We start from the raw sequence: 14,578 nt of genomic DNA on the forward strand, positions 1-14,578 counted from the left end.
CTAATGGTGAATGAAATAACCAGAGGACACAGATTTAAGATAATTGGCAAAAAAGCCAGGGTGGGGGGGATGAGGAGAAAATGTTTCATGCAGCGAGTAGTTATGATCTGGAATGCACTGCCTGAAAGGGTGGTGGAAGCAGATTCAATAATAACTTTCAAAAGGAAATTGGATAAATACTTAAAAAGGAAAAATTTGCAGGGCTATGGGGAAAGAGCAGGGGAATAGGACTAATTGGATAGCTCGTTCAAAGAGCCAGCACAGGCACAATGGGCTGAATGGCAACCTTCTGTGCTGTATGATTCTATAACACCCATCCAACCTCACATCCTACATTATACATCCTTATAATGGAATCTCAATGCATCCAACAGCTCAGGGGTTATCATGTTTCTCACAGGAAATAATCATCTGTCTGTTCCTGTCCCATTACCCTCAGTCTCATTCCTAGCCAGATATTTTAGCTCTTTTTAAAAAAAGATTTCATTCAACCCAGCATTGACTGCTGGTAATCTATCCCACGTATCCACTACTCTGTGGGAGAAAGAAACATGACTATAATCTCTAGTCTTGCTCATTCACTTCATCCTCCTGTCCTCTAGTTCTGTGCTCACATTTATGTCGCCCCCTCAACCTCTGCCCCTTGGTATCTAAAACCTGGAACATGTCCCCTCTCAATCTTCTAATCTCCAATCAAAACAAGTTCAGCTCTCCAAGTTGCCGCATAACATGATGCCTTAAATTATAGTGGTTCAGTGGCCCTGCCCAATGGGGTACTCAGCCCTACAGACTTGGAAGATCCCAGGATGGGTCCTGAGCCTGAGTTCACTGATCTCAGTTGAGTCAATAGCTTCGGGCACAACAATTAGCATCGGTGATCCATGGCTACAGTGCAAAATGCATCCATTGGACCTGCTCCTTATTGTTTTCCAGTGACTCCTGCTGGAAAGTGCATGGGGTAGATCTTGACTTTGTGTGAGAGTGTAAATAAGTCAATGGAAATAAAAATCAGGAAAGATGTAAAACGGGCTGCCGACTCGCTATTACCCGATTTACACAAAGTCAAGATCTACCCCCAGGTGTCTGGGGGCTCATCTGTCATGCCCCACTCAGTTGAATAGTCTGTCAGCACTCACCGTCTGGGCTCACACATGAAGAATGGTCACTTGGGTGAGGTATGCAAGAGCGACTGGCACCTGTGGAACTTTTCTTCAGCCTAAATCAGCGCCTTTAGGAGAAGGGGGGAGAAAATAGGCAAAAAGATTAATACACAGCAACGAGGGTGGGAGAAGAATTTGTGGTTTTGAAAAATTATTCACTTAAAGGGGGTAAAATTGTTGCCTGAGAAGAGTGGATGGCTTGGGACTGCCTTGCTAACATTTGTCTGTTCTTCACTCTTCGTGAGGTGGTTCCATGGGAAGATCAGTGGTGAAGCTGCAGTGAGGGTGCTCCAGCCCACAGAAGATGGCCTCTTCCTGGTGCGAGAGTCCATTCGACATCCTGGTGACTATGTGCTGTGTGTCAGCTCGAAAGAGGAAATCAGTCATTATCGCGTCATTTACAAAGACAATAAACTAACGATTGATGAAGAAAACTATTTTTACAATCTCATTGAACTCATTGAGGTGAGCTACCCAGTTTCTGTTCATACGACCTCTTTGCATTACACAATGAAAGATTATGGAGAGCAGGTTAACTGAGATCGAAGTGTGAAATAAGTAACATTTTCTCCCCTCCTCTCGCTGACTCGTGCTGGGTACGATTCCACGAGCACTGTCCAGAACTTTGCCCAACTAGCACTTCTTTATGCAAGAGTCTAAACAGTGACTTTTGGCAAACTAATCAACAAAGGAAGGCATCAGAGCCAAGCCTGATCCAGTCATCACCTCATGTGTGAATTTTCCAGCAGGGGTCTTTGTTTGACAATTAGGAATAGGATCCCTGTCTGATTTTCTCTTCCCTAATCCTGGGATGATGAGGCCAGATGTAGTAGCCCCTACTCCACCGCAGCTGAGATCAGCCAACTCGGTACTAGGGATCAAACCTAGGACCTTCCTGATTTGTAGATCTCAGTGTCAGGAAGGGTGTCATCTCCTGTAAAAATTGGATAGCCATGTGGTGAAGGATAGAATCTTGGAATAACTAAAGACCTATCATAGAAGGATAGGTCTTTCATTATTTCCAAGCTTTTCTTTACAGAAATTCCCCTTACAAACACCACACCCCAGCTAAACTCTCCTATAAAAAGGATAAAAGAGAGCCCCCAATTGATACCCACCACCTGAATACAATTAACACCAGTTGATATAAATCATACAATTAACACTCCTTTGTCCTTCCTCGCATATTTCCAATCTTTGCTTCACCAAACGGCAAACTAAAGATTGCTGTGGGATTTATTAAGCGCACAAACAAACCCCCCAGGCCTAAATTTGGAAACCCTAGTTTTGTCAATGAGAGTGCAATGGAAACTTTATTGGTCTCAGAGTGTAAATGATGGGAAGTGTTTCTGCAAACATCATTAAACCAAGCAACACAGAGGAAGTTCAAAAATAGCCCAAAACTGTGGGAGAAAAAAATAAATTAAATTGTTTCTTAACAGACTTTTTACAGCTGATGTAGTGGAACAAAAAAGTTTGTGTTTGGGAGAAATGTTAAAAATATATTAATTTCATCTGTGGTTGCTATATTTACAAATAGGCTTTTATTTGGTTCTCAGTGAGCACTGATGTTGCCTAGGTTTAAAGTTAGACTGGAAGTTGATGTTTTATTGTTTAAACAATTTTCTGTCCTCCTTTATGAAGGCCCCAGTACTTCCTAGGGTACAGTTCCATGGCCATTCTTCACATGTGAGCCCAGGCACTATGTGTCGGCAGCATATTCTACTAGGGGGTGCATCACTGAGCCCGATCCTGTCGTCACCTGACTTCTCTGTGTCTATGCCCTTATTAAAGGCATTATATTGTGGCCTTTGACGCTAACATCCCTCTGGTGTAACCTACCTGGTTAGGGGGGCTCCCTTTTGAGCAGAAAGCACTGTGTTGTGCATTTTGCAGGACACTACATGCTCACTATATAGAGATGGTGATACACGTTACTGCTCACTCTCGAACTGAAGGGTCAGTTGGGTGTGTGAGCAGGAAATTTTCTGGTGGCAGTTCAGTCAATTCAGAGACTTAATTTGAAATCTCAAGTCACCACACATCCTGTGTAACATCTGATGGTGTGTAGCAAGTGAATTGCCGAAACCCAATTATCTCTGTTTCTTTCCAATTTATTCTCTTCCTGTTCTTAAGGCGCTAACTCTTGCTGGCATATGGGCCATCCTTCACTAGATCAACCAAGTGCTCATTCTTCATGTATGTGCTTGGATAATGATTGTCCGTTAACTATTCCTCCGTGGGGGCCGTGACAGCCTGCCCAACCATATTATCAACAAACTCAGCAATAAAAGATTGCACCAGACAAATGAAATACATGGTACAGATGCCTGCAATATATGGTATAGGTGCCTGCACTGTATGGTATAGATGCCTATATTATATGGCATAGATGCCTGCAATATATGGTATAGTTGCCTGTAATGTATGATATAGATGCCTGTAATATATAGTACAGGTCTGGTATGGGTGCCTGTAAGATATGATATAGGTGCCTGCAGTGTATGGTATAGGTGCCTGCAGTGTATGGTACAGGTGCCTGTAATATATGGTATTGGTACCTGTAATATATGGTATAGGTGCCAGTAATATATGGTTGTAGGTGCCTGTGGTGAGTAAATACATAGGGCCCAAAAATCCACAGGCTTTTGCTCCCAGTATTACATGCCAGGATGTGCCTGGCTGGAACCTCTGCCACTGACTCCACTGGAGTATCTGGGGCAGGATGAGAGTCCCTCATTTAAATATTGCTGGGTGCCTACACCACAATGGCCGCATCTCAGGCACCCACCGAAGTGGTGAGTCGGGGGAGGTGGGTATCGCAGAGCTGGCCGTTCTTTAGCCTGTGGCCTCAGTGCTGCAGGCAACTTTTTCCAAAGGCTGACCAGCCTCCTTTTATAAGGGGCCAATTTCCTCCTGAAACCGGGATTTTCTTTGAGAGTCCAAGGCACATTCACCATGCCAAGGGCTGGCGTGCCTCATTGTGCCGGACAAACCTGCTGCTCAGCTTAACTCAGGCTGGGGAGCCTGGGGATTCCCTCCTCAGGCCCTGCTCCCTCTAAGTTCAGAGGGCCATGTTTGGGAAGATGGAGGTCCTTCCCTAAATAGGTCCCACTCCCCAAGTAAACTACAAGCAGAATCTGAAGACCTGCTGTATCTAGAATTATGCCGAGAGTGCACTGCTAGGGGCACGAATTTTCGGCCCCACCATTTTGGAAATATTTACCGGGATGTGTAATCCAGGCCAAGCCAAACCAATCTGGACTATACAACAATCATAACTGCACTTCACAGTAACTCATGTGAAACGCTTTGGGACTGAGAGACATGATAAGGTGCTTTGTAAATTAAATTCTTTCTTTTAGATAAACATTTGGCACATGTGCTCATGTGTGACGTATGCTTTCTTGTTTTAATTGAACAACCCAACTGTAGGATTGGGCCCATTGTGCTGAACACCATTCAAGGTTGAAAAGAGGAGAGAAGACAATGGGGTAAATTTTCAACTTGGCACCCGGGTGTAAAACTGACATTGTGGATCAGCCACCCATTCTAGAAACTGCCTGGTTTTCATTTCCGACGCCACTTTTATACTCAGCTGGCAAGCTGAAAATCTACCCCAAGATAAATCAAGATATCGTGAGTAGATTACGCCACATTTGGTTTGACTGCAAGACAGAAAGGAAAGATGGGAGGGAAGGAAAAGAATGAAAAATAGTTCAGGACCTCAGGTCACTGGAGGCCTCAGAAGTATCTGATAGGGGTGGTACCCCAGGCCACCCAAGAAGGTCTACCACCCTTAACCTGGGATTCTTGGAACCATGATAGAGTGACTACAGGATGCAAAAGTTGGGAGGGAAGTGAACATATGAACATAGGAATAGGAGTAGGCCATTCAGCCCCTCGAGCCTGTTCCACCATTCAGTTAGATCATGGCTGATCTGTATCTTAACTCCATCTACCCGCCTTGGTTCCATAACCCTTAATACCCTTACTTAACAAAAATCTATCAATCTCAGTTTTGAAATTTTCAATTGACCTAGCCTCAACAGCTTTTTGGGGAGGGAGTGAAGATGGAGTTGATGGGAAGAATCACCAAGGCAAAGATGTCCTATTTCAGCCAGGCAGTTCATGGTGGCAATTTTAGATGGACAACTCAACAGGGAATAACGGTGATACCCACAGAAATCAGGGTTTGACAACTTAGAGCTGTGAGCTGACGAAAAGATTTCACCCTACTGACAGTGCTCACAACTCGCAAAATTGGTTAAACCTTATGTAGAATTGTGTAGCTACAGCTACCAACCCTGCTCGATAGAGCCCAGATTAAAGGACAGTATGAAGCAACAGTGTGCAGATAGAGTTAACCACGGAGGCAAAGAATTAATGGTTGACTGAGAAACTAGTAAGAAAAACACATCCTTACAGGCATGTTACTGATACAGACTTGCATCTCATACTCTAGGTAACTGGTTTAATGTGACTGGTTATTAGACTACAACGTTTATTAAATAGAAAACACATTTATATTCAGTATAAAATAGTTCATGTAATTTGCTAAAACGTAACTCTTTCAACATCAGTTCAATGGGTTTGTTGGGAGAGTACATTGTTCGTGAGAAGGGGGTATTTTGATTAACCCGTTGTTCTATCTATGTTCTCATAGATGTATTTTGAAGAGCCCCTGTGATAGCTCAGTTGATAGATACACCACCCTGCGTGGCGTTGCACCATACAGATAGGAAGGACCCAAGTTAGATCACTGCTCTGTGTAAAGTTGACTGTTACAAGTGAGGGCAGCAGTAGAGGTACTATACTTGGCCCCAGTACCATTGGGCTAGGGAAAGGGAGAAAACATCCAGGATTCCTGGTCCCAGTCGCTATCCAGCAGCCTCTGCTGGACATTGTATGTTTGTAGATGTTAGATAATGCCAGGATTGTGCTTGGCTGGGATACCATCTCAATGTTGGAATCCTCCACTAAAGCTTAGTGTCCAGGATCACACGTGAAGAACGGACACTTGGGTGAGGTAACAAAGGGCTCCTAATGCCCCTGGAAGCCTAGGCCAACGTGAGTCAGCACCTTCAGCCAAGCAGGGGATCTTAGTGAAACAATAATTAAGCTAGGAGACCATTCAGCACTTGAGGGTTTTACTAAATCTTTGAAGCGTGTTCCCTGGAAAGCTTTATGAGGCAAAATTGTAGGCCACATGGTTCATTGACCTCAGGAAAAATTATGATTGAGAGTCTGGCTGCAGAGAATGTGCTTTTGCTCTTGACCTACAAGAGAAAGATGCCAGTCATAGTATCAGCACAGGAGGAGGCCATTCAGCCCATTGTGCCTGTGCCAGCTCTTTGAAAGAGCTATCCGATTAGTCCCATTCCCCTGCTCTTTCTCCATAGCCCTGTAATTTTTTTCCCTTTAAGTATTTATTCCTTTTTGAAAGTTGCTATTGAATCTGCTTCCACCACCCTTTCAGGCAGTGCATTCCAGATCATTACAACTCACTGCGTAAAAAAAAATATTTCCTCATGTCGCCTCTGGCTCTTTTGCTGATCATCTTAAATCTGTGTCCTCTGGTTATCGACCCTTTTGTCACTGGAAACAGTTTCTCCTTATTTACTCTCTCAAAAACGTTCATGATTTTGAACACCTCTATCAAATCTCCCCTTAACCTTCTCTGTTCTATAGAGAACAATCCCAGCTTCTCCAGCCTCTTCACATAACTGAAGTCTCGCATCCATGGTACCATTCTAGTAAATCTCTTCTGCACCCTCTCTAAGGCCTTGACATCCTTTCTAAAGTGTGGTGCCCAGAATTGAACACATTACTCCAGCTGGGGCCTAACCAGTGTTTTATAAAGGTTTAGCATAACTTCCTATACCATTTAGTTTATATTGCCTTCACGTCACTGAATTTTTATCAATCAATCTTTTCCTTTATCCGCTCTTGAGGCAGATTAAATCTGTGATGTGCATTTGAACAGGTTCATCTGGTGCCAGATTATAACAAGGCCCACCTGCTTGCTAAAACAGCGATGCCACAGAGTACAGGGACTAAAGTTCACAAGAGGATAACAAAGCACAGGGGGTGAAAAGCCCATTAAACACATTCATTCCACGTACTACGTACAACACACTGGACTTGCACAGGCTCAAACCTTTAGGCATGAGCAAAGCCAAAGGTTGATTCCAACGACAAGAGCCATCGAGCTGGCCTTCCGAGCCCGCCGGGATTTCCATGCGAGTTCTCCCGATTGTCCACTGTAACTTCCGTGGAAGATTCACAGAAACCACAGCGAAATGATATTGATGCCTTATCTCCGGGGTTTCCACGAGTCTTCCGCTGAAGTCATGGCAGACGACCAGGAAATGAATGACACAGGTCCTTACTTGTCACTAGGCTGCTGGGGAACACGACTACATTCTTTCTGACAACACACAAGGAACAGAGACTTAATGCCCCATGTTACTCCTCTAAAGCATGATAGAGTAGATTGTGCAAGGAGATTAAATGGGTTCATGATAAGGCAGATTGTACATGGGCCTGAATGTCCTCTCATTCTGTACTTCGGTTCTGCTGACCTCTAATTTTTAAAGCACAAATGAATGCGCATCATCTCTTCTTGCTTGCAAGGAACAAAATAATGCAATGTCCAGCATACTGGTGTGCCACTGCTCTCCATGCATGTAGTGGTGCTGGTTCCTGAGCATGGTTCCAGGGTGCACTGGGTGGTTCTAATCACAGTGACTGCTCTTCCAGGTGCTGAATATTTCAACAAAATGGCTGGGACACAGATACATAAAGGACCAAAAGTTTGAACCTATTCTTTTTTGTCCCTTTTATTTTATTTAGCATTATATGAAAGATGCATGTGGACTCATCACTAGATTAACAAAACCCAAACTTAAGGAGGGCACAAAGTCAGCTGCGGAGGAGTTCTCGAAAGGTAAATAGCTCAAAGCAAACAAGCTGTTCTAAATATAGTAGTGCCTGTTGGTGAGGCCTTCGTGTTTACAGAACTTTTTGTTCCATTCCATATTCATAAAGGTGTAGCCAACTCTTTGGCTCATCAAGAGAGCTACAGAACGAGTGAGTCTCTGCTCACCTCAGGTTTGTATTAAGCAGGATATGGGTGTTCGTTTGCTCGTGAACATTAAAATTTTAGGAAAAGTCCCTCCCACAACAGGGTTTTGTTCTTTCTCTCTTATCCTACCTCAACAGGATGCTCTCCTACCCAGTAGGGTCTCTTTTCCCCCTCAGGGTATTCCCACCTCAACAATCTCTGTCTCTTCCCTCTTACTTGTTCCCCACCTCCCTCATCAGGTCTTCTCTTTTTGTCCCCACAACTGTGTATCTCTTTCAGTCTCTTCTTGTCCCCTGTTCAACAGACTCTTTCTCTTTCCCTTTCTTCTGCTGCTTCTCCTCACCCCCCTAGGCAAGAGGGTCCCTCTCCCTCTCCCTTTTTATTATAATGACATTGCTGTAACATTTCTAGGGAAAGTATTACTTTCTGCCTTCTCTCCTGAAGGCACTGATCCTTGTTGGGCTACAGGTTCCACTGATGCTGTCCCTCACTGGGGTACAGTTCCACAGGCACTGACTCTAACCGGGGTACAGTTCCACAGGCACTGATTCTAACTGGGGTACAGTTCCACAGGCACTGACTCTAACCGGGCTACAGTTCCACAGGCACTGACTCTAACTGGGGTACAGTTCCACAGGCACTGACTCTAACTGGGGTACAGTTCCACAGGCACTGACTCTAACTGGGGTACGGTTCCACAGGCACTGACTCCAACTGGGGTACAGTTCCATAGGTACTGACTCCAACTGGGGTACAGTTCCACAGGCACTGACTCTAACTGGGGTACAGTTCCATAGGTACTGACTCTGGCTGGGGTACAGTTCCACAGGCACTGACTGTAACTGGGGTACAGTTCCACAGGCACTGACTCTGGCTGGGGTACAGTTCCACAGGCACTGACTGTAACTGGGATACAGTTCCACTTGCATTAACTCTGGCTGGGGTACAGTTCCACAGGCACTGACTCTGGCTGGGGTACAGTTCCACAGGCACTGACTGTAACTGGGATACAGTTCCACTTGCATTAACTCTGGCTGGGGTACACTTCCACAGATACCAGCTGCCCTCTGAAAGCCTGTAATCGCAGACAAGCACTTTTCAGCAGGAGTCACCGAATAGTGATTAGGAATTGTTTTAAGAGCTCCTGTGAGGAGTTGTTTTCCTTTTGTTTTCATTCTAAAGCCTGGGGTCCTGAGGTGAATTAAAGTACCTCTACTGCTGCTAAGAGCAACGATCGAGATCAAACCTGGGAATCACCTGGTCGATATGATTCATTATCACAAAGCCGTGAGACTTTGTTCCAGTTTCGGCTTTATTATCACACTGGATTGAGTAAATATTCTCAGTTGTTGACCGTGTTCCATTGTTTTCTTTCAGCTGGCTGGTTACTGAATATGCAGCAACTAACATTAGGAGATAAGATAGGGGAAGGGGAATTTGGAGGTGAGTGTTCAGTGATTTGCTAATCTTTTTTAATTGTTTGTTTGTGGATGAGTTTTGCACTCACCCAGACGAGGGATGTTAGTGCTGGGAAATGGTACATTTTCTAATTTCAGACAACCAATGTCAGAGTACTCCTAGCTCAGGTACATTGTGGGTTCTATGCAGAGTAAAGCTCCCTCTACACTGCCCCATCGAGCACTCCCAGTCACAGGTTAGATGCATGGAAAATCTCCCTCTACACTGCCCCATCGAGCACTCCCAGTCACAGGTTAGATGCATGGAAAATCTCCCTCTACACTGCCCCATCGAGCACTCCCAGTCACAGGTTAGATGCATGGAAAATCTCCCTCTACACTGCCCCATCGAGCACTCCCAGTCACAGGTTAGATGCAGGATAAAGCTCCATCTACACTGCCCCATCGAGCTGAATGTCCCGAACACTTTTCCTCCAATGCTCCATCCAGCTAAACATTGCAAACATTTATCACTCTTTGACTCACAAAATATTTCTGAATATTTGTTTTAAATTTACTTTTCACTAATTTAAATTTCTGACAACAGTGCTGAGTTGTCTATACCATTTCATATTTTAGATCTCCCCCTCCCCTCGTCTTAGTGTCACACCGACACAGAATCTGCCTTACAGTCGCAGACAGCAGATCTCAGTGAGGCAGTAAAAGGGTGTTTGATGTTGCCTCTGTATCGCAGGGACTGGTTTGACACCTGGACCTGTTGCAGTGTAAGTCAGTGCTGATGGGTCACGCAGCCAGCTCCGCACTCGGGAGAAGCCAAGCTTTGCATGTACACACTGAGGCATCAGCACAACGCTCCCAAAAGTTGATGGTGAAATCTTTAATCTTTGTAAAGCACAGACAAGCTTTTCTACTTTATATTAAAGTTAATAATGTGAAAAGGTCATTGTGATAGTTTTAATCTTTAAAGTTTCAGAACTTTGCTTGGGACCATGGGTGTAAAACTGAATGGAAAAATGACACAGCAGATTACCACATAGGAACAGGAGTAGGGGCCATTCAGCCCCTCGAGCCTGTTCCACCAGCCACAGATCTGTACCTCAACTCCATTTACCCGCCTTTGCTCCATATCCCATGATACCCTTATCTACCTAAAATCTGTCAATCTCTGTCTTGAAAATTTTAATTGACCCAGCATCCACAGCCTTTTGGGGGAAAGAGTTCCAGATTTCCTCTACCCTTTGTGTGATTTCACTCCCAAATGCCCTATTTCTAATTTTAAGATTGTGTCCCCTTACTCTGGATTTCCCCCACCAGAGGAAATAGTTTCTTTGTATCTATTCTATTGAATCACATCTCTCAGAAACATCTCAAAGCATTTCACATACAATTGATTACTGGTCATGTCAAATGCAGCTGCTATTTTTTGTGCACAGCAAGATCCCACAAATAGCAAGGAGATGAATGACCAGCTAATCTGACTTTTGATGGTGTTGGTTATGGGAGGGATGTTGGCCAGAGCACCAGGAAAACTCCTTGCTGTTTGAATAATACCATGGGATCTTTTACATCCACCAGACAGAGCTTCAGTTCAATGTCTCGCCTGAAATCCGGCACCTCCAACAATGCAGCACCCCCTCAGTACTGCACTGAACTATCAGCGTAGGTTATGTGCTAAAGTCTTGCAGAGGGGTCTAAATCTATGATCTTCTGACTCAGAGAGAGGGCCAATACTCATGATTTTCAGTGAGGCATTTTTATTTCCATTGGAGATAAAAATGAGGAAAGATGTAAAAGGTGCTGCTGACTCGCTATCATCCATTTTACACTATCGCACAAAGTCAGGATTTACTCCAGTGTCTCATTGCCACATACACACCTCTTATTTACAGAATTATCAGGTCAGATTGTGCCTGTTAAGTACCAAAGTGATCAAAGAAAAAGGAAAGTTCAAGAATGTTATTGCAAGGCAACTCTCCTCTAACAGCTTCGTTCCTTGATAGGGCTTCCCACCTCTTTTTGTTAACGCTTTTCAAAAGAAATTAATTTTATTTTAGGAGTTGCTTTCTGTGCTCATCAAGGTGAGGGTTCTTATTTTGAGGAATGGTGTACACTTTCCCATTCAGGCATCCAATGCCAGAATCAAACACTCCCAGGTCAGATAGAATATGGGTTAGACACAGAGTAAAGCTCCCTGCACACTGTCCCATCAAACACTCCCAGATCAGATACAATACGAGTTGGACACAGTAAAGCTCCCTCTATACTGTCCCTTCAACATTCTCAGCCCCAGCCTCAAGAGTGCACCATTTTGACATTTTTCCATTTCCTACACCAGCTGTCCTTAGACCTCTGTCAGTGATTGATATTAAATCGGGAATTAGTGATAAACTGAGGGTCGTTTTGTACCCACTAGAAACCTCCCCACACAGAGAATACTTTCAGTAAGGCAGGCCAGGTTGATTCTGAGTCCAGGTTGCAGAGATGAAAGGTCAGTGTGGAACCCACTTCACCACCTAGTTCCACACCCCAAAATAACGTCAATCATTTATTAACAATAGAATTCTTTGCCTTATCTTTTGGAAAAATTCCAATCATAGCTTAAGATTCTTGCACGAGTCACCTCACTTTCACGTTCTATTCCTGTTTCAGGATTTCTTTTAAGTGCAGCAGGCTCCTTGTCTAAGCTTGCCCGACCCTTGGTTTTGGACTGGACAAAAAGTGGTAACCCCAGTTCTGCCTGTGATCGAAGCCAGAGCATCTCCAGCAATGGCTACTATTCCCACCCCCACACCATCACCCCTGGAGTCCTCCATAGATCTATCCTTAGCTCACTTCGCTTCCTCATCTACACGCTGCCACTTGGCAATATCATCTGCAGACATGGAGTCAGCTTCCACATGTACAATGTTGACACCCAGCTGTACATCTCCACCACTCTCTTGTCCTCTCTGATACCTCTGTGCTGTCAGATTGCTTGTCCAATATCCAGTCTTGAATGAGTCTTAAATTCTTCCAGCTTAATATTGGGAAGATCAAAGCCATAATCACTGGCCCCTGCCACAAACCTTATATCCTTGCCAGTGACTCCATCCCCCTCCCTGGCCATTGTCTCAGGCTGAACCAGTCTGTTCAAAACCTAGGCGTCCTGTTTAACCCTGTCCTGAGTTTCTGATCCTCTCTCCATCACAATGACCACCTCCTTCCACCTCCATAATATTGCCTGCCTCCGCTCCGACCTCAGCCCACCTGCCACTGAAACCCTTATACTTGCTTTCATCACCTTCAGGCTCAATTACTCCAATGCTCGCCTAGCTGTCCTCTCACCTTCCACAAATTCCAGTTCATTCAAAACTCTGCTGCCCGTATTTTCTCTCACACCAAGTCTCGTTTGCCCATCACCCCAGTCCTCACTGGCGTATACTGGCTCCCAGTACACCCATGCCTCAAATTTGAAATTTGGTCTTTGTCTTTAAATCCATCCATGGCCTTGCCCTCCCTATCTCTGTATCTATTGACTAGCCCTACAACGCTCCTCCTGAACTCTCTGTTCCTCTGACTCTGATCTCTTGTGCATCCCTTTGTCCCACCTTTGGCAGCTGTGCCTTCAACTTCCTCGACATCATTCAATGAAATTCCTTCCCTAAACGTCTCAGCCTGTCCACATCTCTCTCCTCCTTAGTACTCAACATGTTGACCAATCATTTGGTCATCTCTCCTAGACTTTAGCTCAGCATCTGTTTTTCCTCATGCCTCTGTGAGGCACATTGGGACATTCTTCTGCATTAAAGGCGCTATATAAATGCGAGTTATTGTTGTACTGCATTCTGATAGGATCGCAACACTGTGCCCTGTTTACACTATGCTGTTTCTCTTAATTTCCTTGCGAGATGTTAGCTCGTTATTAAAAATACACCTTTGATTTAATGTGGTAACTCCTAAATGTGGCTGCAAAGCACTTCAGAGGAGCTCAGTCTAACCGTCACTTCATGTTCCTGTAGCTGTTTATCTCGCTGATTACATGGGGCAGAAAGTGGCTGTAAAGAACATCAAATGTGATGTCACGGCTCAGTCCTTCTTAGAGGAAACCTCTGTCATGACGTAAGTGTGATTTTTTTTCAATGCTTTCATCCTTCCTTTCCTGAAGCTGCTGACTCTTGCTGTGCTACAGTTCTACGGGTGCCATTATTCACGTGTGAGCGTCAGCATGTTATTAAATCAAGCCTGATCTTCTCCGCACTCAACATCTACATCCATGCACTTTCCAGTGATGGGTAGTAATTTATCACTGGATAGTAATCAGGAGCGAAAACCCTGGCTGATAATTCTCACCCTATCCCAGGGGCCCTAATGTCAATTGTATCGGCGCAACAGATGCCCTGGCTAAGACCAGCTAACTCAGCACAGACCAGGGATCCAACTTCCTGATCTGTAGGGCTCAGTACAGGTGATGCAACAACTGAGCCACCACGAGACATTTTAGTTTTTTCCAGTAATATTATATTTTAACACTAAATTACACGTTAATCCTCCAGACTGGACTATTCCAATGCTCTCCTGACCAGCCTCCTGCCTTGCACCCCTCCGTAAACTTGAGCCCTTCCAAATCTCTGCTGCCCGTATCCTAACTCGAACCAAGTCCCGTTCACCCATCACCCACTGTGCTCACTGACCTACATTGGCTCCTGGTCCGGCAACACCCCGATTTTAAAATTCTCATCCTTGTTTTCAAATCCCTCCATGGCCTCGCCTCTCCCTATCTCTGTAACCTCCTCCAGCCCTAAACCCTCCAAAATCTCTGTACTCCTCCAATTCTGGCCTCTTGCGCATCCCCAATTTTCATCGCTCCACCACTGGCAGCCGTACCTTCAACTGCCTAGGCCCTAAGCTCTGAAATTCCTTCCCTAAACCTCTCT

At 44.7% G+C, this 14,578-nt stretch overlaps 1 protein-coding gene across 7 annotated transcripts in view; it reads left to right on the top strand.

Moving 5' to 3' along the window:
• The window catches only part of matk (megakaryocyte-associated tyrosine kinase), a 72,088-nt gene that overhangs the window by 41,388 nt on the left and 16,122 nt on the right, over positions 1 to 14,578 (top strand). For all 7 annotated transcript variants that reach the window (XM_067968144.1, XM_067968143.1, XM_067968147.1 and 4 more), the window contains 4 exons: positions 1,406 to 1,625; positions 8,016 to 8,109; positions 9,625 to 9,690; positions 13,664 to 13,763. In XM_067968144.1, coding sequence (XP_067824245.1) covers positions 1,406 to 1,625; positions 8,016 to 8,109; positions 9,625 to 9,690; positions 13,664 to 13,763 — 480 coding nt within the window. The remainder of the gene's footprint in view (positions 1 to 1,405; positions 1,626 to 8,015; positions 8,110 to 9,624; positions 9,691 to 13,663; positions 13,764 to 14,578) is intronic.

Source organism: Heptranchias perlo, chromosome 29 (assembly GCF_035084215.1).
Source record: "Heptranchias perlo isolate sHepPer1 chromosome 29, sHepPer1.hap1, whole genome shotgun sequence".
NCBI classification, from domain to species: domain Eukaryota; kingdom Metazoa; phylum Chordata; class Chondrichthyes; order Hexanchiformes; family Hexanchidae; genus Heptranchias; species Heptranchias perlo.